General features: G+C 40.4%; 1 protein-coding gene across 1 annotated transcript in view; it reads right to left on the bottom strand.

Annotated features, from left to right (window-relative positions):
- Window positions 1-2,980: 2,980 nt before the first annotated feature.
- Window positions 2,981-25,316, bottom strand: part of PTPRM (protein tyrosine phosphatase receptor type M) — a 500,131-nt gene continuing 477,795 nt past the window's right edge. The window contains exons 27-35 of the mRNA XM_075142059.1: window positions 19,699-19,853; window positions 19,265-19,400; window positions 18,526-18,675; window positions 17,894-18,067; window positions 15,428-15,559; window positions 12,198-12,323; window positions 10,224-10,387; window positions 7,943-8,078; window positions 2,981-3,759 (exon numbers count right to left, since the gene is read on the bottom strand). Coding sequence (XP_074998160.1) covers window positions 3,706-3,759; window positions 7,943-8,078; window positions 10,224-10,387; window positions 12,198-12,323; window positions 15,428-15,559; window positions 17,894-18,067; window positions 18,526-18,675; window positions 19,265-19,400; window positions 19,699-19,853 — 1,227 coding nt within the window. The 3' untranslated portion in view covers window positions 2,981-3,705. The remainder of the gene's footprint in view (window positions 3,760-7,942; window positions 8,079-10,223; window positions 10,388-12,197; window positions 12,324-15,427; window positions 15,560-17,893; window positions 18,068-18,525; window positions 18,676-19,264; window positions 19,401-19,698; window positions 19,854-25,316) is intronic.

Here is a 25,316-nt window from a genome sequence, read left to right as displayed (position 1 = left end):
ATGCCAAGGGGCTTTAGGTTTGCTACTACCATTACAGCCTCTCCAGGCCTCCCCGAAGGAAGCTGCCTGGCATAGCTGCTGCTGGAAGTGTCAATTTATCTTCATTGCCACACCTCAAAGAAGAAAAATCTATTTATGTCTCTGCTACACGTTATTAAAGGGCCAGTGTTGACTAAGAAGGAGCATATACAGTAAGCAGTTAGACCTGGGGGAACACCCACATACAATGAAACGAGAACCAAACATTTCAGAGATATTAAAGCTGAGCCCTAACCAGCTGAAGGAGAAATCCAAAATGAAGGTGGTCTTGATGCTGCCTAGTGCCTTCTGATCAAGTCTTTGTGGCACAGAGCCACACTGCATACAGATAGGTAGGAAGTTTTTTCTACGCTTTATTTTTTTAATCTCACTATATGTAGTCCTTAAGCTTTGGGTTAGTACTCTGTGAAGCTACCCTGCCAGTGACAGACTCATTTTGCTGATAAAGAAGCCCAGGAAGCTGTCAGGAGCATTGCTGTTGAAAAGATACAGATTACCTGAGAGCGATCACCTCTCTCACCATCCCCATTGCTGCTCTTTCAGAAGAGCTAGCAAAAATCATCTACCTCAAGTCCTGGAGAGATGATGAGTTGGGTGATACATATGGCTAAGCATTTAAAAGTATCTATTAATTTATGTTCCTCTTATATACTAGGGATTGAAGAAAACATCCCTTCCTTTGTTCCTCCCAAACTAGGACTGATGTGTCCTTAAGTTCTGCAGCTGTACTGGGCTTGTCATTGTGTAACTTTCTTCTGAAAAGGGAGGTTGGTTTATGAACACTAAAAATGGCTGTTTTCTTTCTGTTGTCTCCTCCCAAATGCCACCCTCCAGGTAACTTCCATAAGCTCCATGCTGCTCCTTGAATCCCTGCCCCCCACGTTCATCTCTTCTTTCTGCTCCTGATTCCTTACGTTTTCTCTATTCCTAACTCCTGAAGTCCCCATCTGTTTTTTCTTCTTGCCAAAATATTGTTTTACCTAAGCCTGGATTTCTCTATCATTTGTATTGATTGACAGCTGTAGTAAGAGACTGAGGACACAAAGCTGCTTGCTGTGCTTTCTTTAGCTGGCTCCAGTTTTAAGGCACTGTAGTTCACAGAATGCCTTTTGGGACAATATCACACAGATTCCGTAACACAGGTTTGACTACGCCTATGTCAGAAGAGCAAAAAAAAAAGTAGTATTGGTAAACCAATAAGAAACACTGCAGAACTCTCTCCTCCTGGTCTCCTTCCCCCCCTCATTCCCCCAAGACCTACCTGTGCAACGTCTTGCAAGAGTACCGCAGCTGAAACAATGTCTGGCAGACACTGGCAGTCTCTGTCCTTGGGAGAGATTGCCATGATTCTTGCTGCATTTCAATAAATCTCATTCACATTTGGGATCACATTGCCTGCGTCACCTTCTGTCCTAGGGCTCCTTCAGCACACTTATCCATCTTATACTTCTTGAAAGCATCAGGAAATACTGGACACATACATGCATATTTCAATAAATAGACCATGGAACCCAAGTTAGTGTCCCACAATTCGTACAAAGAAGCACGCTTGGCTGGCATACCTGGTCTGTCAAGCTGGTTGTGAGGAATATGATGTTAGAGGTTTGGATTTTGTTTCCTAACACGAGGGTTTCCAAAGGAATCGGAGCATATTCTGCAACAGGCTGAAGTGCTACAGGGTTTGTCCAAGGTCCATCATTCTTCTCATGGCTGGGCTTGTTTTTCCGAAGTTCTTCAGTACCTCTGCGCAATTTATAGCAATGGCTGGTACCTGCCAGCTACATTTTAAAGCAATTTTAAAAGAGATGCTTTCCAGCTGCAGAGGAAGTCTATCCTCGTGTCTTCAGATCTGAATTTTGCAATGGTTTTGAACTGGCAGTTGACAAGCTGTGAGTCACTCTGTCCAAGCTGGATCTCTTAGATTTAGAGGTTCTCAAAACATTTTGACTGATACCTTTATGTAGATACTGCCCCCATTCCAGACGGCTAGCACATTAAAAGGATCTTTTTAAGAGCTGAAATACTACGCAGTCTGCCGCTTCCTTGCATTGGGTTTCCCATATAGCTTTGGAAGGCTTCAGCGTCGAGCAGTTGCTCTGTCTGCAATGTCTCCTTGACGCTTCTGGGCGAGAGAGAGATCTGCAGTTCAGCGCACGGTGCAGCAAGCCATGGCTGGCTCATTCCCCTTTCGTTGCTGCGCTTCCTGCGTCCATGAACACGAGGCAAGTCCCAGCCTGTTCGGACACCGGAGAGCGCTAGGGAGAAAGGGGAACCATCCAAACGCCATGAAGTGCGGTACAGCCATTCTCAGGACAGGCAAGAGCTTTAACGGTGTAAACCCGTTCAGTGGCAGTACTGGTAACAGCCCTAGTAACAGAGCAGTTTTACTCACTTTTTAACTGCCCCAGCCATTCTAGTACTGGTATCTTTAACACGAGGAATTACTTCCCCCTCACAGCAGTCATTCTTCCCAAGAACAAATGCACCGTCACCCCTTTCGTAGCAGCAGACACAGAGCGAATGGCAGGGCGTGCTGAGGGCTGCAGAGGAACGCTGTGACAAGACTGAGTACTGCAAACCCAACATCATCTCTTCTTCATACAGCGGGGCAACCTTCAGGTTCTGCATTTGTGCACGTGCATCTTTAAACATACAATTCACCTCTTTTGTATATTGGCACGGCACACCTTGCTATTGGCTGGATCAACACTGGATCACACAATAAACACGCTCTGGAGGTAGCTCAGTATTTACAGGAGTTAATCTGAAAAGAGGCTTAGCTGAAGGCACTCAGATGCCAAAAGATATTAAATTAAACGAGATTTTATCATGTATGTAATTATTTATTGAGCTGAGAATCCATACAAGGTAAACAAATGTTTACACTATCATACAGTAAGCATTTCCAGGGCTTAATAAAAATGATTGTCACTCACTGTGCTTCACAAAAAAATTCCTTTTAATGAATAAATAATTTGATGAAATCAAAAAATATTTACAATATAAACAAATGAAAAAGCTTTGGATATATTAATCTGAGCATCCTGTATTTTGCATTTTCTAACTGTATTTCTACCAAGATTCTCTCTCTGAAATGGTACAAAGTGGATAGAAATTACAACTCAACAAAGTTAGCATGATTTGGTACATGTCTTTCCATTAGTTCAGATAAGCTACGTATGATTCATTTATTATGCACGTGTTAGAATACAGATATAACTAAAATCATGTATTATCAAAATGCCAGACAGCATTCTCCACAGAACAGAAATGTACACTAGACTGTGACAATAACTGAGAATCACAGGCAACGAAATAGAACAGAAAAGTACAAATTCCTTCATAAGAATATAATTGTGCTCTCTTATTTACCAGAGGACTACACTGCTTCACCACATCAATGGCTATGTATGAATACAGTGTTCAACAACTGCCACGTGGTTTGGTGTACGTTCATATGGGTGTCAAGCAGCGGCATTATAGTGGAAAACGGGCAGTGCAAGCAGTTTTATAAACATCTTTTCCGGCTCTTAAAAAGAGCCAATTATACAAAGCAGTATAAGCATAACACTGAGAAGTCTTCATCTCATTTACACAGATATCATGAAGGAACTTGCTTTGTTTGTGGTGGCGAAAGGAGGAACTTTGTCTGTGCTGTTTATGCAATCAGCCAGAATTCAAGTATTCCAAAGCCACTTCATAGCAGAATTTGTATTGATCCTGAAAAATCAAAAGAAAACCACAAAGTCAGTTACTGAAGGAACTTAATTAAGGGGATCAATATTTCTCTTCTGTTAAAATTATTTACTATCAGCTGTTGTCAATGGGAACCAGTTTGTAAATCCAATTTATATTCAGATAAGAAAATCTTTATATTAACCAGACTATAGACAGTACCCACAGTAACTTATGGTACTGCTCATATTAGATGCGTATTTAGCTGCTCTAATACACTTGTATGAGAAAAATTGACTACACGAAAGCAAATTGACTTGCAACCCTTCTGTCATCTGTCAAAATGCTCATGTAGCACTTTACCAGAATTGGAGTTACTGAAATTCCTCCTTGGAAATCTTTATCTTAAAATAGACCTAGTGTCTAGTACTTCCCAGAGTGTAACTTTTATTTTAATGTCATTCATACACTTGCTATATTTCAGGGCAAGAGCTGCTTACTGTTCCTCCTCTACGTGCAGCCCAAACCCACGCCGAAATACTGTCCTCTCCCAGTGCCATAGGCCTGCGAGATCAGGCCTGAGCGAAATTAATTGAATTCATTCCAATTAATTTTTAGCAATTAATAGTGATGCATAAGTTAGGCTCTTAACAGCTCTTCTGTTACCCAGGCTAAGTTTTCAGGTGCCAACCCTGTGCTTCAAACACAGACCTGCTGGTTTTATTTGCAACTGCTTGGAAACAGGGCCGATCCCAGGGAAACCCCCTTCCCGTGGCATGCAAACCCGTCAGAGATGAAGGGTCCTGACTTTGCCCCCTTCACATCTTCAGAGAGAGTACAGAGAGATACCAGTGCTTTTGACTGACCCTTGCCCACTCTGCAACTTTAAATGATGCAGTCACTGATGACTTCACAGTTTTGTGTGCGCACACATATCCCTCTTCCGTTTTCATTCTTGCTACTCGCAATATTTAGCAATACTACAAACATTTAAATGAAAGCAAAAAGCTGGAAGAAATAGTAGGTGCGGGTTCCCTGAATCCCAGGGACTACTTCTGCCACCGAAATGCCTCTTTCTCTTACGCACTTTAATCAATTAATAAAAGATAACTAAGCATGTACTATCATATAGGAAAACCAACAGACTTAACTAGCTGACAGCACTCAGCCTTCACCTTCCCAACATCACAAGTAGGAAGATTACAATTACATTTCAGATGTATTTTCCTTTTCACTGAAGCAAACATTTTAAAGGATTAACTCTTCTGGCCTGTACTTGTGATTTTGGGTCGCATTTTAGCTGAGGAGAGAGTCCACCTTAACATGTAAGAGACCAAATAATATTACAACAATCAAAAAGCCATTAACAAGCATGGACAATTTCTAAGCTCTTTTGTTGAGAGTTGTCACTTCAAAAGAAAACAAATCTTAGGTGCACATATCGCATAAGTTATGAATGAGTTGTATGTGAGGTTTTAAGATCCTGCAGGGTTCCATAAACTGCTTGTGTCTTCTTCAGAATGAGAAAAGAATAAAGAAGAAGAAAGGAAAGAAGAGAGTATTATGTAAATGATTCCTTTTCTGCTTTTATTGCATATATGTTTCTAAATAAATGAAAATTACTCTAGAGCTACATTACAGATCAAAACAAGAGATCAGCGACTCATCCATTTCCATTTTTCCATGCTCATTTTATGCTGATTTACTGATCCAGCAGAATAACTGTCATTTTTAGTAAACCGAATACCTGCCTTGAAGAGCAGACGTATATTATTTCCCACTGTGTTCAGTCATGTGTGTCCTTTGTACATTTTTATTATTCACTTGATGGTGGATATTAAAAGTCTCTTTACGTTGGCTAGCTTCAGAGAGGTATATTTATATTTTTTTTTCTAGGACACCTATTGGTAGGTCCAACAACATTTATCACAAAATGCTTTGGGCATTCTGTAATAGACATTTTGTAATACCGAGTGTTACCTTTGTATAGTGGCTGAAGAATTTCATAGATTTCCATATCGTACGGATGTGGCATTCAGATTTTTATACTTGCAGGAAAACCAAAAGTTTCAATGAAATTAAGAGATGAATCTCTAAGTAAAGATTGCCCCTCTTCTAGTCAGAAAGTGCATAACAGGTCTTGAAACTATTTTTGTGAAATACTGTTATAATCCTGAGCATTTCACCTTTTACCACAGAATTTTACAAATGTAGATGAATATTATTGTTCTCATTTTTCACATATGGAAACTGAGGCAAAGACACATTAATACAAGAAAGGTCATAAAGGATAAGGTCAGTAACAGGATCAGGAAAAGAACTCAAGAGTCCCAATTCCCTTCTACCATGAAACAATCTACATGGAAATTGAAACCTTGCTAATTCAAATAGTTGTTCCTACAAAGTAGCAGACCAAGACTGAAGAGATGTGTTCTAACTCTGCTTTATCAGTGAATTACGTGGTAATGGGAAAAATCCTGATCGTCCCCTGCCTTCGTTCCTCTGTCTGTAAAAAAGGAAAACAATATTGATCTCCTTCACAAGTGCTTTGAAATCTCCTAATGAAAAGGCCTTACAAGGCCTCTCAATGCCATCCAGACATTCCCAATACCATCCTCAATTTACTAAAAGCTATTTTCATATTCTAAAATAAAACATTTAGCTTTTGATTTAAAAAATTCTCTGCTGAAAAATGGAGACAGCTGCCTGACAAATCTATACCTGGAGAACTGTCACAAACAGGAATTTATAGAGAGCATTTTCTTCAGTTGTACATCTTCATACTGGTACTTTTTATTTCTATAAAATAAATGAATAAGAGATCAGTGAGTTCGGTGGACTTAAGCTCTGGGAGAACGGAGAACAGCAGGCCTGCCAAGTCTCTATCCAAACTATACTATCTGAATGAAGAAGTAGGACATTTTTCTTAATATCCAGGAAATAAAAATGTATGGTTCTCAGCAGGATGATTCTCCTCCTGAGAATATAAACTAGAGGAAGAGGAGCCAACTAAGCTGCTCTCTCCCACCACTGCGAAAGCTTGATAGTTTCTCACTGACACAAGACTCACAGTTCCACATTGCTGGCTCATGGCCCTGTGCTGCTGCTTGTAAACTCCCTCCTTGCTTTGCACAGCTGGCAACATCTGGCTTTTTTCCATGAGCCTGGCCAGAGCAGGGCCCAGGGGAGGGTCTGGGACTTCACAGGTAGGCTAGATGAGAGCACTGCGCTGGAGGAAATTCCTGCTTTCTGCCCATTCTCCACGGTGTTTCACACCCAGATCTCGGTAGGTCACCCGAGAGAGGGGGGAATCTCTCCTAAAATTACAAGAGGCTGGACCAGCTCTGCGAGATGCCTCCTGCCTCACCCTGGGCACGGGTGCATTTCTGTAGAAAAGATGTTGAAATATGACTCAAACTTGTTTAACCAGAGCTTGCAAAATCAGCTGAGATTGGTTTAGCACCCCTGAAGCTGCTCAGACGCTGCTTCCTCCTGCCTATGGTGCTAAATCCAATACAGCTGCCTCTTAAGCAGTCACTTCTACAGCAGGATGTTGCAAAACAGTGTCTTTTATAGCCCAGGCTTCAGAATAGGGTATCACGCTACACCCATCTCCAAGTACAAAACTACACACTGGAGTGTAAGAACCTGCTGGTTTAAGCTGTTCTGCAGCTCTTCTGGCATAGCAGCTGGCACTTCAGCAATTCTCCATTTAAAAAAAAAAGCTCATAAAACACTCTCTAGGAAAATAATTGTACATGGCCCCTTGTTTCTGAACTTCTTTAATCTTTCTATGAGATAGAGCAACCATAATTAAATGCAATATTCTGGATGTCAAACTGAAATTCATGGCTTTGATAAATATTAGGCGATTAAGCTATTTATAAAATATATAATTTGAAAATCTGGCATTTCATTTTACATAACTATTATTTCTACCATGCAAGGGCTGCTCTCCACTTGGCTCAGCCTGCTAGAAAAGAAAATTAATAAGGACGTTTGGCTCAAAGTTTAAAACTCTTAAAAAATTCAAATGAACACAGACAAAGTCTCCTTGGGAAGAAAGCAGTGTAAAAATACTCTTACAAGTGAAGTGACTTCATTATCCCCTTTGAAAATGACTTGCTTGCTTTGTGAACAAGTCCCACTGCAAATCCTGGAAATCATACTGAGTCTTCCGAGAAAAAGGAACGTGTTCTATTTAGTGGTGCAGTTAAAAAGCTCGTACCAGAAGGTCCACCATGTTAGGCTTATTATTCCTCAGTGTCTTCACAGCATGGAATACGTCAACAGCCCTCTGATGTCGAAGCATTTCACAAACAATACTGATTGCACAAAATGTCCCACTGCGGCCACCTCCATTCCTACAATAAAAGTGATAAAACGGCTCAGTTACAATTGACTCTATGTTACAAGTTCGTATGGCACCAGGGCTACAGAAGGCACGAGTTCCAGTTGGGAGAAACCAGAGAAACCACAGAACATTCCTGCCCCCGAAGGCTGCTGACCTCCAGGCCGAACACGATTTTTAATTGGAATTAATGGGCTGAAAGATCTCAAAGCTATGATTCAGAATTCAGCAGGCTGAAAGCCTGGAGGGAATTGAACGGCTGAGTTTTGCACCACCCTTCAGTGAACACTTGAGACAGCACAAAGAGGCTGCTAGAACAAGGACAAGGTACTTTCAGATTCCGGTCGACACCCCTTTGCACTGTAAACGCACGAGGTTGCAATGAGCATCAGGCCTGGAAATGTTATGGAGAAAGTGGATCTTTGAGTTCTTTTATTCCAAATCCTGGTGCTTTCCTCCTGGACCCAAAGGTCTTCCGGAGGAACCGCAGAAGCGCCAGAAGTCTCATTCGCAGGAGCCCTTCTGGTGGCCCCACCTTTAGCCTGGCACTAGGTGGTGCTGCGATATTCCCCTGGCCGACGCGCCCGCTCCCTGGCAGCAGGCGGAGGGGCCGGCTGCCTGGCAATGACGACTTTTAAAAGTGTATGTCTTCCCCCTCCACCCACAGTATCAGAGGATGAGAACCCGAAGTGACTTGCTAACAAAGAAGCCAGGCACAAATGTTCATATGCATGATCAAATACCGTATTTAATAATACTTTATCCCCGGTTATTTTTAATCTTTAAGAGAATCTCTTTCTTTCTGGAAACCCTATTATTTCTACAGCTATTCTAATCAGAATCTTTAGGCTGCGCTTCACTGAAAATAATAAACCTTAATAATTACCAGAGCGCGGACTAGTTAGGTAGTGGCTCTTTCAAACCAGCTTCGCAAATGGTTGATTTTCAAAGGAAGCTACAACGTCGCACATCTGTCACATCCAGGCAGTATGAAAAGAATGCTCTCTGCTGCCAAAACATTGCCTGATATTGTGGGACTCTTTGAGAATTTTAATTAAAATAAAGTCATTTAAAAGGATTGTATTAGAGCTTTTTCTTTCTTTACTGCCTGGAAGTGACGCATGTGTGATGTTGTACAACTATTTAATATCATCAGCCACCTCAGAGATAACAGTAATTTGCACTTCAAAAGGGTCTTTTCAGCTAAAGATCTCAAAACATTAATTAATCACACTGCACAATGCTCCTTTGATGAAAGTATTATTATCCCCATTCTACAGATGGGGAAACTGAAGAGCAATGACTCGTTCAAGGTCAGTGATAGTGGGAATTATTAACACTTAGATTTTCCTCCATCGTTCTAACATTCAGCAACTGCAAACCAAACTTCAGGAAGTTATTGTTTACTCTTGGGCCCCAACTTCTGAAAGCGCGTTAGCATGTGCTTTTCCCATTAGCATGTCCCTTTTCCATCATGGCAGCATCTTTAAGCAAATGTTTAGAGGAAGAGGGATACAACTTCAAGCACTGAAGACTCGGTTTCAAAAGACCCGCTACTGCTGAGGGCAAACAGCATGTACAAGTATTAAGTCATATCAAAAGGAGGATGATGGCAAAGTGGATGAGAGCCTGCACCAGTGGAGCACAAAGGTCACAGGAGGACAAAAATATTTAACATTATTAGAGAAAGGTAAGGCAATTACAAGATCATTGTAACTGGTCTATCACACCACTCTTACTTTTGTGCTTTATGTCTGGGAGAGGAATCACCCCTCCAATACTACTTATTTCTACAGTCCTTATCTGTAGAAATAAAAGGTATGTTGTTCTGAAGGTAGAGTTTTGATTTACTCTGAATAAATATGCACCTTTTCCATTTGCAAAAGTCACTGGACATCTTTATATATAAAATAGAGTTAACTTGTACCCATCATCTTTTCACAGGGGTCTACCAAGGGACAGAGAGGGAAACTCATGAATCTACATAAAAAATTGTACAATTCCTCTTGTATTCAAAGCTTTTAAACGAGCAGTTGTATTATTTATGCAGTTCCAGATTAGATAGATGCCTCTTCACCTCTTCGCAAATCTTTTAAAACCTGGCACAAATCCTGTAACAGTATTCCCTTACTTTCTCTCTTCTGTTTCCAGTACTTACAAACAATGTACAACTGTGCGTCCCTCTCCCCCGTTATATTCTTCCTGCCACTTCTCCACTTGGCGGATGAGCTTCAAGAAGGAGCGTTTAGAAACGGGAGTGTCTCTGTACATGGGCCATCCCAGGAACTGGAACTGCTGCACCATCCGATAGCCATCTTGGGGCTGTACAGATTCAGACAACAAGCAGGAAAAAGTAACAGCATTTTTTTTGGTACATAATTTAGATATTTGCATCAACGAGGAAAGTTGTTCAGGCAGATCACCGCTGACAAACTACAACTGTAATTTCAACTGCCCTTGAGGAGTTATGACTTTTAATTTCCAACAGAGTTATTAGAACAAGAGGTTTTAAACAGGGTGCTGTACAAATAGACTAGAATAGAGCAATGGTACAGCTGCAGGATCAAGCAAATAATTAATTAATATCATAGCAGGAACTTGGTAGCAAAGAGGGAGCTGCAACACAACTTCAATTATATACCTTTTTTTTTCATATGCTTCAGCATTTTGAAGAATGTTTGCGTGCTTCTGTCTTTTTTTACAAGAAAGGTCAAAACCTCTCAAGATATTTTGAAGCAGGAAACATTTAAAAAACCAAACGAAACCCTCAGATTTTTCCAGCTTATAAAAAATCTAACTACATTTTATTTTATTGTGTGCTACTGCAGCAGTCAGAACCCCTCTGGTGAAACGTTACTGAACAGTTGCTTTATGGTGATTTAAAATAAAAAAGGAGCATAGAACAAGTGTTAGTGGCAGAAAATTACAGTCCTTTGAAAAGGGCATAATAAACACACACATGAAAACTGTTTTTGCAGTCTAGGATTTGCCACTTTCACTTCTGTGCAAAGTGAGGGCATTTTAGTGCCACTTTTAAAATAAGCGACACACAGAAATGTTGACATTACAATTTTTTCTTTAGAGTAAGAGGTAATAGAGAGGATGTAAGATTAACAAGATAAGGGAATAAACCAAAGTGGATGCAGCATTAGATAAGTCCTTCAAGAGGTTTTGTCTGCTTTAGGTCAAAATTTGGAATCTCATGATTTCCCGGCCAGTTTCTTTCAGCTGACGGCCTCTTACCAAAGCACATCAGCCAGACCCAGCGCCTGCTAAAGCTCGCATTAACGCTGCTGGAGATTGTGTTTTTATGTTGCCACATTTACTGCGAATGCAAGGACTTCATAGTATTAAAGAAATATCTTGAAGCTTACCGTCTGCTTCCCTGTTCAGATATTAGCATGGTTTTGTGTGTGTTTTGGGGGCCTTTCTCTCACTGTCCTGAGAGCTACCAGGTCTCAGGGCAGTTCCCAACTTTTTTCAGCAGGGAATGCTGCTTGTTCCTAGCTATGGTTCTTTGGTGATCGATACCAGTCCATTGCAAAGGCTCGCTTCATCTGGATGGGAACAGATGCCTGGTCTGTGGGAGAATCTTTTTTCCACTCAGCTTGAAAGACATGCCTCGTTTAGTTTTCTGTCGACTTTATGGGAGCATAAAAGCTGGATATGAGAATGTACTTGTCCTCCTGAAGTGCTTACATATATTATGAAGTGTGGTTAGTGGGACAGGATCTTCACTAAAAGCCTGGGACTGGTATTGAAAAACATGCCTAGTATTGGTGCACAGCTTTCTTCGCATGACACAGGATACAAATATGCAAGATGGCTAATTTCAAACTGTTGAAAACAGCACTGATTTTGGCAGTTCTTGGCTGCCAATCTGAATACTGCATTTATTTCATTTGCATTTAACACGCTTGAGATATGCATTAAAATATTTTTTACTTTAATTACACATAGAAGGCTTTTTTCTCATTGATTATGCTGCGGCTCAGTATTGCACTGTTGCTCTCAAAAAAAATAAGCTGAAAAAAGAGAATGGTTTTATGTGAGTTTAACTTCCATTTTTTGTGACTTGAATAGAGTCAACTCATCCACTGAGACAGAACTGTTTTGCAAATAACATCCTTACCCTGGCTGCATTATAAATTCGAAATATCCGGCTGATTATATCTTCTTCTAAATCAGCTGATACAAACTCCACCTGAATAGGACCGTGTCGGTGTACTCCATTTTCTGGCCAGTACTGAGGACACAGCTATAGAAGACGACAAACACAAAAAAGCACGGTTAGTCACTTTGAATCTCATGCTGCCTCAAATATACTTTTCCAGATTTTTCTTTACTGACATTCTCACACAATGTCTTTATAAAATACACAGTGCACCATCCTCCATTAGTTTCGAGCACTCTGCTTTTACTTGTGCGGAACAAGTTTAAACAAATGCCTTTTCACTTAACTGAACATGCTATTGCTTGCTGCTGTACTCGCCATTCTCTGGTATTTGGAGTAACACATTTCTGACACTCAGCGTCAATTCTGCAATACCGTATGACGAGACAGGGGGATGCTGTCAAATATGACCATATCTCGGAGACAGCGTGAAGCCTAAAGACCAAAGGTCTGGTATCTCCAACTGTCCTGAAAAGTTGGTAATAATTCAAGCTACATCAGAATGTCTGCTTTATACTATGAAGGGTGCACTAATTCTCAAAACTCAGGACTTAACTTTCACATCTGTTTCAGCCATGACTGACGATATTGGCTAATATCAGCATTGCTTTAAATTTTCAACAACCGCTCAATTTCATCTTATGAATGCCACCTGAAAATAGTAATTATGCTTTCTTTAGTGCTCAGAAAACATTACTTCTAGGTATCTAAAGATCACAAAGTAACATTACCATTATCTTGCACAGTTTTAGCGTCTAATAATATCACAATGGCTTAATCCAGGAACCAATTATCAGCTGTGTTAATACTTTAAATCAACACTTTGCAAGGAAGTTTTTGAAGCTATACTCTGCTTGTCCATTTTCTTCCATAAAAACCCTAATGATTTTTTTTCCAGGGATATTTACAGCAGTTGAAGCATGTAGCTTTTGCAAGCATTCACCAAAATTAAGCATGAACTCATGAAATTTTGTTTGCTTGCAGAAGCATTGATGTCGTATTTGGAACTTTATTTCATTCAGTAAAACAGCTGTGGTCTTCATTCTGCTGCATTGCTGTTGGTGATCCAGAGCTGAGCTGACAAATCACATTTTTACTCCAGATGTTGTTTTGCATTTCTTGTAACACTTATTCCTCAACAAAGCTGTTTAGAGATGACTACATTTTAGGAAAATATAATCATTTACTATATCAATTAAAAAGAGAACAGGGTCTGATTTGCAGGAGTTCACTTTAACAAGTTAAAACCAGAAATTTTGAGTAGGAAAATATATTTTCATTTATTTGAACCCCCCCACGATTCGGTCTGCTGAGCAAATTACTTTCCAAATATAGTCTAAATCTTACACAAATTTCTATTATGAAATATGCTAGTGTATAGGATAGCAAATCACAATGCATACAACTAATGCAAATGCCAGTGCTCAGATCATTTAACATGTGCACAATTTAGTACACGTCTTTCAAATACATAGAAGTACTGTTCTAACAGATCTTTGAAAAATGCTTAAATGGTAATAAGCAGAGCTGTTTGCTGGAGCTGCTTTAAGAAGCCAAGATTTTCAAGTTCTAAAGAAACCAAAAGCATTTAGGTCTGTGCATTTTGCATGCATGTGATGCTAGAGACTTTCTTTAAGTCAGAGTCACTGTGAAGGGTTGAATTTCATTTCCCAATAGAGCATAACAATCCACATAAATTGTAATATCTAAACAGAACTGTAAACACGCCATATATACATAAATAATAATAACAGTAATTATTAATAAATCTGAATGTAATGTGTGTTTTTAATAAGCTCTGCCCTCTCTCCATTTCTGTTTGCTCTGAGGATTTCGAGATTTATTCCTAATGAAAAGATTGTTACTCACATTAGAGGGAAAAGGTTTAACATACTGCAGAGGCAGGTGCATTAACTGCATATCCCAATAGCTTTTAAAAGCCTGTGAGGCTAATAAATGCTTGAAATAGCCATGCGCTGTTGTAAATTCAAAACACAGCCCACAAATTAAAAAAACCTCTGTTCAGCAGTCCCTAACAGTCTGATTCCCTTGAGTCTTTCCTTATTCACTCAGAAAATAATCTTAGACTCATGAATAAAAGTTTTGTCTTTCATTTCTATTTTTCTCCCTGTAGACAGTTAAGGGCTTGGAATCAGAAATTCAGTCTTTAAAATAGCGTGTGGAATTCCTACACATTCTTTTGAAAGACAAAACGGAAGATCAGTATGTTTTAAAAACAAATGCTTCATGTTAAAAAGAAATAGAAGAAAACATTTTTCTAGGTATGAACAATACTCAACAAAACTAAAAAGATTCTTGACCATATCAAGAATAAAATTGACATGCAGTCGGCTATAAAAAATAACAATTGATCTTAACCAATAATTAGCAAATATTTACATATTAAGAATCCAGATTACCACCACGTTATTCCAGCAGGCGGCTGGAGCAGTTTGTTGGAACCAAGGAAATTTTATCTGTGTGAGAACTTGGAATCGCGCAGTTGCGAGCCAGGCTCTAGGACATTTAGTGATTAATGCTAGTGATTAAATTGCCAAACCAGTAGGTACGGCTTTCCAATTTTCTAAATAACATGTACAGCATGCACAACTCTTTCGTAAGGTAATTGCATTCCCCCATATGTTTAGTTGCCCTGTTTTCTCTTCCAAAGGATGCTTCGTCTCCAATCTTGTTTAGTTCCTATCTCCTTGCTAACGATGTCATTTTGTGCCAAACATAACACAGATTTTCACACTGGGAACACCTATCCCTTGGTAAGCAGACCAAGGTCATTGACCTGTTTCAGGCAAGCTAATGAATAGCTGTTGGCTTCTGTTTATGACTTTTGGCTATTATAAGTGTGTTTCAGACTTGAGTCCGAATTCTACAACCATCATTTTTGGTTTTTAGCAGCTCTCCCCAAAGCATGTTTTCTTATCAGAATAAATTATGGGCGCATGCACTTATGTGTGTGTACATTAACATTTTGGTGGAGAAGCTGCTGATGTCTGATTTATTCCTCTTTCCCTATGTATATCTGCAAGCTACAAATCAATTTTTTAGTGTGTTAGTATTTAATGTTGTTTTATAAAACTCATTACATCCTAAAGCTGTTCTGAAGCGCACACGTGCTGAAATGCTGAGGCTCTAGCACTCCTCTGTTGAATGGCACGGTTTTCTGGACTTACTTGTGCTGGATCGACATCGTTCAGCATAACTATTGAAGTGCAGTGATAATCTAGGACCAGTCTCCAGAAATCTTTGACAGTATTTGGTAAGGGATGCTGCGTAACTATAAAAGCTGATGGTTGCTTGTAGCTCTGCAAAGAAGTAAGAGATGGTGAGAAGAATGGTAAAAGATAAAAATCCATTTAGCAGAATGCCAGTCATAGCCTCAAAACTTTGGGACTGAAAGTTTATTTCTATTTTCTATCTAATTAATACATTGTTTTCAGCTCTTTCCCAAGATCTTATATGCTTCAAAGTTAATAAACTGCATTTGGGCAGAATATAACTTCTGCAGATGTTATATTTCTGAAACGTATTTTATGCCACAGGCATAGAGTAAAATCATCAGAGGTTTTTGCCTCCAATGCAACTCCTAAAAAATTTTGAGCAACAGTTTTGTTTTGAGCTGTTAATGGACAGATTAATCTTGGCTGTCTGCACTTAGCTGTTAATTTGAATGATGCCCGTGAAAGGAAATATCTAGTTATTTTTCAGAAATATTGTTGAAATTCTGGTCTATCTGACAGCAACGAGGATACCCAGGGGATAAATTTCAGTGCTCTTTGTTTTTTTTTAGTACCAGAGTATGTTGTTGACTGAGCTGTTTGGTGGAACTGTTCAATTGTGTAATTTTCAATTATGTCCTCCAGAGTGTTGAAGGCCAGTGGGGCCATGCTGGGGCAATTCTTGGGAGGGGTTGCCATAGCCATCATTAGGGAGGGCAGGGAAGCCTCTACGTGCCTTGAACTGAAGTATTTGTAGCGCGACAGAGATCCAATCTGATCAGCTATTTGCGTCTTTCTTTCAGAGACAGTCACTGGAGAGACCACAGAAAATGAATCCAATGTGTTTTGGGGTACAGATGAAGACATGCAAGACTTCAGTTCTTTGTTTCAGTTTCAGCAAACTGCAGCCAGCAGGTATTGATGCTGCTGGTACATCAGTCAGCTGCTTTCTATCCTACTGGTCCTGTCTTGCTGGAAGTTGCATGCAGATGAGAGATGCTCGAAGGGCTCTCCATTACTCCCTCACTTAGAAGCCCTAGCAGGTTTTTTTTGAAAATCACTCTCAAGCTCATTTGATACTGAATAATGAAAATTTTGCTTGCTAACCCTTTTGCTTTAAAGGTTTACATGAAGTGATCCAGCTGCATCTCAACAGATGCAAGTGGAGAGGGTGAAACGCATCCTCTTGCCTGCTGGAGACTGAGTGTTTAGAGAGAGGCACAAATGTCTGCTCTTGTCTGGCAGTGCAGGGATATTGCAGGAGCCTGGCAAGGGTGCTCTGGGTGGAAAATGGCCCAAATCACCTCCTCCCTTGGAGCCTTTTGCCCAGACACACTTTTGGATCCAGCTCATTGGTTCAGCAGTGAAGAAGGGAAGCATTTTCAAAGCAAATATTGAGGCACTGCTCTTTCTGAGCAGTACTTAATTTACAGAACCAAACAGTATTGAACTCTCCAGGAAAGAAGACAATGTAATGGCAAGATTGTAAATTGTAGATCAAGGAAGCTCCGTTCTAATATGAAAGGTCGTTGACCTACTGTGAGAGCCTAGAGAAGTCACTTAAACTTTTGTTCTCAGTTTCTCTACATAGATAAACACAAAGATAATAGACTTACCTTTTCACAGGACTGTTTTGAACTTAGGCTTATTTTAGGAAAATGCTTTGAGAACTTGGAAGGAAAGAAATGCAAAAACTGCTATAAACTGTTATTATTCTAGCTTCACTTTTCAAAAAGGCCATTTACAATGTGTTCCTTCTTTGCTAACCTCCGTTTTCTTGTTGTTTGTGTGTTTGACAACCGTAATTACTATAGCTTTAAATTGTCAAAGATAGGCTATAAATATCTACAGACTGTAAATGCAGTTTAAGTGTCTTTTTACTGATACCCTATTAGCAGGATTAGAATTACCATAGATGCATTAGAAAAAAAATCCACACACACATGAAGAGGATCCATTCATTCAAACAGAAATAAATGGAAAGACTGAAGTAATGGCTTGTGTACTATCTTGTGCTGACAGACAATTATTTTTTTTGTTAATTACTGTTTAAATTAGAAACAAAGGGAACTGAAATATTGCTGCAAACCTTATTATCCTATTTAACTGCCTTAGCGTCTTAATAGGTAACTCTTCTTTTCCTGGGCCAGATGGTTAAAAATTCAAGCACTAGGGAGAAATCCAGACACATTTAATTGATCAAAACTCCCTGACTTGCTCTCTGAGCTTTGGAACCTTGGCTGTGACATAACATATGTGGGATCCTAAATGTACTTTGGAGTTTAAAGATTTTGTGCCATGTTTTTGGAAAACAAGCTAGAAGGATTTCAGTTGTCTTATGCTGACTCTGCTTTCTGGCATTGCTCAGTTTGGAGGGCTGCTTATTCCCTTTTTATTATTAATGATGTAGTGGAGACTTACATCCATCAGTGCAGCATTAATGTAGTTACTGCTCTCCCCATCTATCGTTATGAGGAAAGGCAGGCATCTGTCTGGAGGTAGAACATCCATACAGCGATTCTTTTCATGATTTCGTGGTAAAAGTGCTATGCTGCAGTCTTCTACACGCAGTGTCGGAGTCACCATATTTAAAGTCTTCCAAAAAGAGTAAACAATACAACAGAAAAATTAACACAGCAGTGAAAGCATCCCAAAATATTTAAGAATAGATCAGCTCAGCATTGAGTTTCAGTGGGAATCAATATGCAGAGAAATGAAAACACATCACAGCCACCAGGGTTTGGAAGCAAAAAATCCTGGAAGCATACAGATCTGAAAAACAACCTCAAAGATAGCTGCAGAGTAACCTGCCTTCTGGAGAAAGGACAGTGGAAGGAATAGATACACTTCCCTTGAGTAAAAAGAAGATTTTACTACTACCCTATTGCATTCTTTTATCAATAGCAATTAGTGACATATTATGTTCCCTTTTTTTGCAGTCTTTCCCTCCCAGGCCTGGTCCAAAATTCACAAGGTTATAAGCAAGCAGTTAAGTAGAAGTCTTTAGCATAGCTGAACTGTGTAACCTCTAGGTACTTCTAGCCACAACTTACCCTAAATTCCTCTTTGATCTGGCTGGAGTTAGTCTGAGGATCCAGTTTATTCATTTCATAGTAAACAGACCTAACTTGAGAAGCTGGAATAGATGTGTCCCCACAAAGACAGGCTTCCAGGATAGCATCATGGATGAATACATACTGCTCCTGGTAAAGCAATTATAATAATTACTGACATAGAGAGCATACGCTACTTGTATTTTGGCAAATAAAAAATAACAACTAATATGGTTGCCACTAATTCTCTCTGACTTTACCGGCACTGAAGCAAGACCAGAAGGAACAACCGCAGTTCACAAAACTTTATCATCCCACTCATTTAGAAATTAATATAGAAAGATTGACTCAAACTAGTTACAAGTACAAAGAGAAGTACAGTAACACTCTCTACTAAAACTTGGAATGTTTCTGGTTTCTTCATTCCTCTGCACGGTTCTGTACATGCTATCGCATAACTGGGCCTCAACAAGATGTACTCCAGAATGAATCCTCCCTGGAGAGGAAACACTCACAATTTTCCTTTTTTTTAGAAACGCATTGCAAACCTTAAGTGCAGCATAACTGGGCACTTGTTTGGGCAGCGGTTCTTCAAGTTTGTGTGTGGATTATTTTCTGCATATGACTGAATAAATTACCTTCTGAATGGTGCCCACCACACAGGGGCTCTAGTTTTATGGGCTAGAAGAATACTTTTTCTTGCAAAGTGTAAGGCAATATTCCAGTTGATTAACAATACCTCAGTCTGCACCATGTTAACTCTCCGAGATCGAAGCTCTCTCACGCAATTGTATATGTCTACAACGCCTTCTCTTTCTGCCATATCTAGCATGATGTCAATAACAATGAAGCACCCAGTTCTGCCAGCACCAGCACTAAATTAAAAGAAGAGCACAGTTAATGTTCAGCAGTGTATTGGAAAATGTAAAGTGCAAGGGTTCATCTTGCAGGTACTTCATCAGTGGGATGATTACTGAAATTAAGTCTTGCATTCAGGCATTTGTGTTTCAGACTCAGTTTTGCCATTCTTTTTTATATTTTAGCTATTAAGTTTTTGTGGGTAGAGCTCCAGTGGCTTCAGCAACCTGTGTGGGGATGATGCAATACAGGAGAAGCAAAAGTAGGTTCTGAGGTTAGTGGACAACACAACAGAGGGATTTCTGTTCTACCCACCTGCAGTGAACAACCAGAGGGCCAGCGTTGGGTGGGCTCTTGGATTTGACCTGCCGTACAAATCCCAGCAGGCCTGTCGCATGGTACGGTACACCGTGGTCTGGCCAGCCAGTGAAGTGAAACTGCCGAATTTCTCGAATCTCATGAGCACCTCTCTGTTGAAAAGACACGGGTTGAAAAAGAAAAACAAGCTGGAATGCGAAAGAAATTGGATGAGAGACATCCTAAGAATGTAACTTCAAAAGCCTGAGCCTTGCTGAAAAACATCTACCCCCTACTAATACCCATATCTGTACAGACTGTTGGAGAGCTTTCTCACAGCAGGAGAGCAAGTTCAAAGGTGACATATCAACTGGTTTCAAAGCCTTACAACAAAACTGAGTAATTTAGCACCAGATTGGTTAGAAACTTTTAGCAACAAGATAGAAGCTCATCTCTATATTTAAGCACTAGGTTGCTTTGAAAACTGTCGCCTTAAGATGCATGCTCCGATCACAGAACAGGTCAGCAGCATGAACGTATAGCACAGATGACATTTTTTTCCCCACTGCTCTCCACAGGAGTTTTGCTGCTGACTTCAGGGAACTACAACTTCAGCATAATTTTCCTTATCATTTGTCTCCTTCATTGGTCTGAAAGAAACAGCTGAATAGTAAGAAACCTTTTTGCACCTCCAATCATAGGGGCTGCGTTTGTAGCCCTCCACATGCTCACCCTTCAAGTAATTTGCCACAGTCTACAAGGACATGGATATGGTAAGACAGGTATGAATGAGAAGCCAATCGTGTAAGTAATTTCCCATGTGACTTTTTGGAGCAGTCTGGATATTAGAGGTGTGTATGCTAAGTTTGATTTCCTTAATGCTTGTATTTCCCTTTCCCCCTCTAAAAATGTAGCTGCCAGTATTTTATTCTCATTAGAAATCCACAGACCAGAGGCCATCATACATATTTCATAAGCAAAGAGCAAAATTATGACATATCATGTCTAGGCTGGACTAAATGTCAGTGATATTAATAACTGGTGGTTTACAGTTTTTCTTCTTAAAGATGTATTTCCTGTCTTGAGCCGGTTTGCATATAAAAGGTCTAATTCTTTTTGCATAACTAAGTAATATAAACTTCCCAATTTATTGCTAGTATGCAAGCTAAAAGAGTATGGGATTTTCAATGACTGAGAAATTTTGGCCATGCCAGTGCTACATGGTGGGCTTGGTCTATCTTGGAGTCCTGATGCTCTGATAGCTGAGGCTGGGGGTCTCTGGAGACTGGGCATCTGCTCAGAGGAATATCCACACTCATCTCCCTCAGAAACTGCGACACAAAAAGGCAGGCAAGGGAGAAGATGAAGAGCATGTGTGACACTGGTGTAGACTGAGGAGATCACACCCTTGCAAGAGAAATGACCTTACATCCTAAAAACCAATTTTAAAACATATTAAGCCCCAGGAATAGACAAAGTAATTTGCATTTTAAGACAGTCTAGCAAACACATTCAAATACAGTTTGATCTCTGCACTCTGGGGATTTTCGAGTGTGTTTGTTAGTTAACACAGCTTTTTGCTACTGCAAGGCCCCCCAACTCCGTAAATAGCTGTGCGTAGGTGGGGTATCCATGTCCCAAACACTTTTATATTGCTCCTAACAACTGCCCACAATCCCCCAAGAAACAAAGATCCCATACAAAAAGCAATGCCGTGACTATACAAAGTGAGGACTGAAACGAGTACCCCACACAAATTCTTCATGCTGTACACAGCATTTACAAAAAGTAAACTGCCCCTCCAAAATAATGTGCTGTTGCACAGATCAGGATATGTCCTCTCTAGCTTGTGCATTAGTTTTGAAAATGCTGCCTGTCATGCTGACTGCATTTTTGTCTATCATTGGTAACACTTAGCTACTTAGAAAAGATTTTGCATATAGGGTACTTTTATAATGAGTTTGCTTATTATACCTACAAAAGAATGATTTTCATGTCTGTAGCTTCCCTGCTGGTTTCTAAACCCAAAATAGCAACACAACTGCATGAATCATAAAAGCATATGCTCAGCTTGGAAAGACTGTGTTTTTTACTTTTTCTTTCAGCTGAAACAAACAGAAAATGGTGTACATTGCTACCAAACCCTAGGATGTTAAAAAATGTAGACCCTAATCCTACAAATGGTGCTGCTGTATGTTACTATCTGAGAAATTCATCTCAGTTAACTGTTGCGCTGTAAAGGAACTGCTCCAAAGGAACTGCTTATGTACACAACGTAAAGCGTATCTAGGAAGTGGTCTTCAGAATTGGAGTGTAATTTTGGGTTCAATTTTCTTAGCATTATCCCCCTACTCCTCAATAATTACCAAATAGCCATTTAAAAAAATAAAAATAAGTGATCAATTTATCTCCAAATCAACTTCTAAATTGTATTTTAGGAACAGGTATGAGATATTCATCCTTCTGGAAGCTATGCTAAGGCACGTGGAGGACAGGGAGGTGATTCGAGACAGCCAGCATGGCTTCACCAAAGGCAAGTCCTGCCTGACCAACCTAGTGGCCTTCTATGATGGAGTGACTACATCAGTGGACATGAGAAGAGCTACAGATGTCATCTATCTGGACCTCTGTAAGACCTTTGACACCGTCCCCCCACCACATCCTTCTCTCTAAACTAGAGAGGTATGGATTTGATGGGTGGACTGTCCGGTGGATGAGGAATTGGTTGGATGGTTGCATCCAGAGGGTAGTGGTCAACGGCTTAATGTCCAGATGGAGGTCGGTGACGAGTGGTGTCCCTCAGGGGTCCGTATTGGGACCAGTACTGTTTAATATCTTCATCAATGACACAGAGAGTGGGATAGAGTGCACCCTCAGCAAGTTCGCAGATGACACCAAGCAGAGTGGTGCGGCTGACACGCCCGAGGGACAGGATGCCATCCAGAGGGACCTGGACAAGCTCGAGAAGTGGGCCCGTGTGAACCTCATGAGGTTCAACAAGGTCAAGTGCAGGCTCCTGCACCTGAGTCGGGGCAACCCCCCCGGTATCAATACAGGCTGGGGGATGAAGGGATTGAGAGCAGCCCTGCCGAGAAGGACTTGGGGGTACTCGTGGATGAAAAGCTGGACATGAGCCAGCAATGTGCACTCGCAGCCCAGAAGGCCAACTGTATCCTGGGCTGCGTCAAAAGAAGCGTGGCCAGCAGGTCGAGGGAGGTGATTCTGCCCCTCTACTCTGCTCTGGTGAGACCCCACCTGGAGTCCTGCGTCCAGCTCTGGAGCCCTCAGCACAGGAAAGACATGGACCTGTTGGAGTGGGTCCACAGGAGGGCTACGAAAATGATCAGGGGGATGGAACACATCTCCTATGAGGAAAGGCTGAGAGAGTTGGGGTTATTCAGCCTGGAGAAGAGAAGGCTTTGGGGAGACCTTATTGCGGCCTTTCAGTACTTAAAGGGGACTTACAAGAAAGATGGGGACAAACTTTTTAGCAGGGCCTGCTGCGACAGGACAAGGGGGAATGGTTTTGAACTAAAAGAGGGTAGATCTAGACAAGATATAAGGAAGAAATTTTTTACAATGAGGGTGGTGAAACACTAGCACAGGTTGCCCAGAGAGGTGGTGGATGCCCCATGCCTGGAAACCTTCAAGGTCAGGTTGGACGGGGCTCTGAGCAACCTGATCTAGTTGAAGATATCCCTGTCCATGGCAGGTGGGGGTTGGACTAGATAACCTTTAAAGGTCCCTTCCAACCCAAACTCTTCTATGATTCTACGATTCTATGATGATAAATAGAAAAGATGGTCAGAAGGGACCTCTGGATGTCTCCAGTCCAACCTCCCAATCAGAGTGGGTCTACGGCCAATACTAGATCAGGTTACCAGTGGCTCTGTCCAGCTAATCCCTGATGACCTCCAAGAATGGAGATTCCACAACTGTTCTGGGTAACCTGCTTTAGCACTGCACTACCCTCCTCCTGAAGGAATTTCTCCAGTGCAAGCCTTCCATGCTGCAACTTCTTGGCCATCACCCCATTTTACCATCCATTGGTAATGGATGGTAAGAGAAGAATGAGGAGAATTTGGTGCCCCTGATTTTCTAAACATCTTTGAAGTAGTTGCAGACCGCAATTAGATCCTCCTTACCCCTCTTCCTCATCTCTACTACACCGAACAAGGCCAGCTCTCTTAACTTGCCCTTTGCAGCTCGTATGTCCTACATCCATAATCATCTTGGATGTCAGCTGTTGTCCCAGGATGTCACAGCCTGTACAGACACATGGGGTTAGTAATCCTAAGGCGCAGTACTTTGCATTTTTCCTTGTTGTATTACTAAAGTTTCCGTGGGCCAAATCTTCAAGTCCTTTGGAACTGAGGCTCCAACGTTCAGTGCTTCAACACCACCCTTCACTTAGTATTATCTGCAGATTTGGTTAGTGTGCACTCTGTCTCATCATGCAGCTCATCTTGGAGAGTCTGAAAAGTATCAGTTCCAGCAGATCAGAAATATAAACTTGAGAGAATTATGGTGGAAGAGATGTACAGACTTGACCTTCCAATACCATTGGAAGAGTTAAAAAATATGGAAAATAGGGTAAAAACAAAAGTACTTTACTCAAACTACACTGACATTGCTTTTAGAGGCTTACTGAAAAACTACCAACCATTAAAAGGCAGTGTCTAAATGAAATCTTTTCAGATGGAGATTTTTTTTTAAGAAATAAAATGTTTAGTGCCTTTTATCTCTATCTGTTCTAATGCACTTATGCAAGACAGTTTGGTTATGATCAACTGTAAAATCCTCTAGGTCTTTTTTTCCAGTCCCAGTTAAGAAGTGAAAAGCTAACATCAAAGCATGGGCTTAAAATTTGCAGAATAGAAATCAACCAGTGCTTCATCTACTTCAAAGTGTAGCCACCGTTTCTCATCTGTTTATTAAAAATATCTAAATGCAAAGAAACAACAAGCTTGAATGAATTTGATGTACAATATGTATGGTGGTAAACACGATCCAATACTTCATTTCATTCAAACTGCATAATTCTGTTATCATTACCCTCAGGTTGCTGTATTGATGCATATTTAAGTATTAGATTGAAGAATAAAACAGGAAAAAACCTAATTCCTTTGTTACTGTGGATGTATGTACAGAACCCTGTTGGGTACTTTTTGGCAGTTTCATCTACCTGGGTGCAGGATTCTTTGATGCTAAGGATTATGTTTCAAAACCATAACTGAATACTATTTCATCATTAACGAGAACCACTATATCGCAGGTACTGCAACCAAATCAAAAGGAGTTTTCTAAGCTAATTAGTTGAAAATCTACTCACGGAGATACTGGGAGAACATTACTTCAGTGCACCATTAGGAATATCAAGTCTTACAAACAGGCCCTTTCCTTGTTGTTCTGCAACTCAAATGAGTCTTGATACATACAATTAAAACACTTCTGTCCTTTAATGAAGTCTGATAAAACCCATGAATTAACACAAAGTGCATGACACACTTCAGCAGTGACTGACCCTGCTTGTTCTCACTTTCAGTAATTACCTTATTTGTTAATTGTATGTTGTCCATATATTGTGAGCTGTTTGGGAGAGCTAAAAGATCTAGTACGCATCAAACAAATTCATG

Source organism: Calonectris borealis, chromosome 2 (genome assembly GCF_964195595.1).
Source record: "Calonectris borealis chromosome 2, bCalBor7.hap1.2, whole genome shotgun sequence".
Classification (NCBI taxonomy): Eukaryota; Metazoa; Chordata; class Aves; order Procellariiformes; family Procellariidae; genus Calonectris; species Calonectris borealis.
The sequence above is the reverse complement of the archived record's forward strand: the minus strand, read 5'-3'. Positions and strand labels throughout refer to the sequence as shown.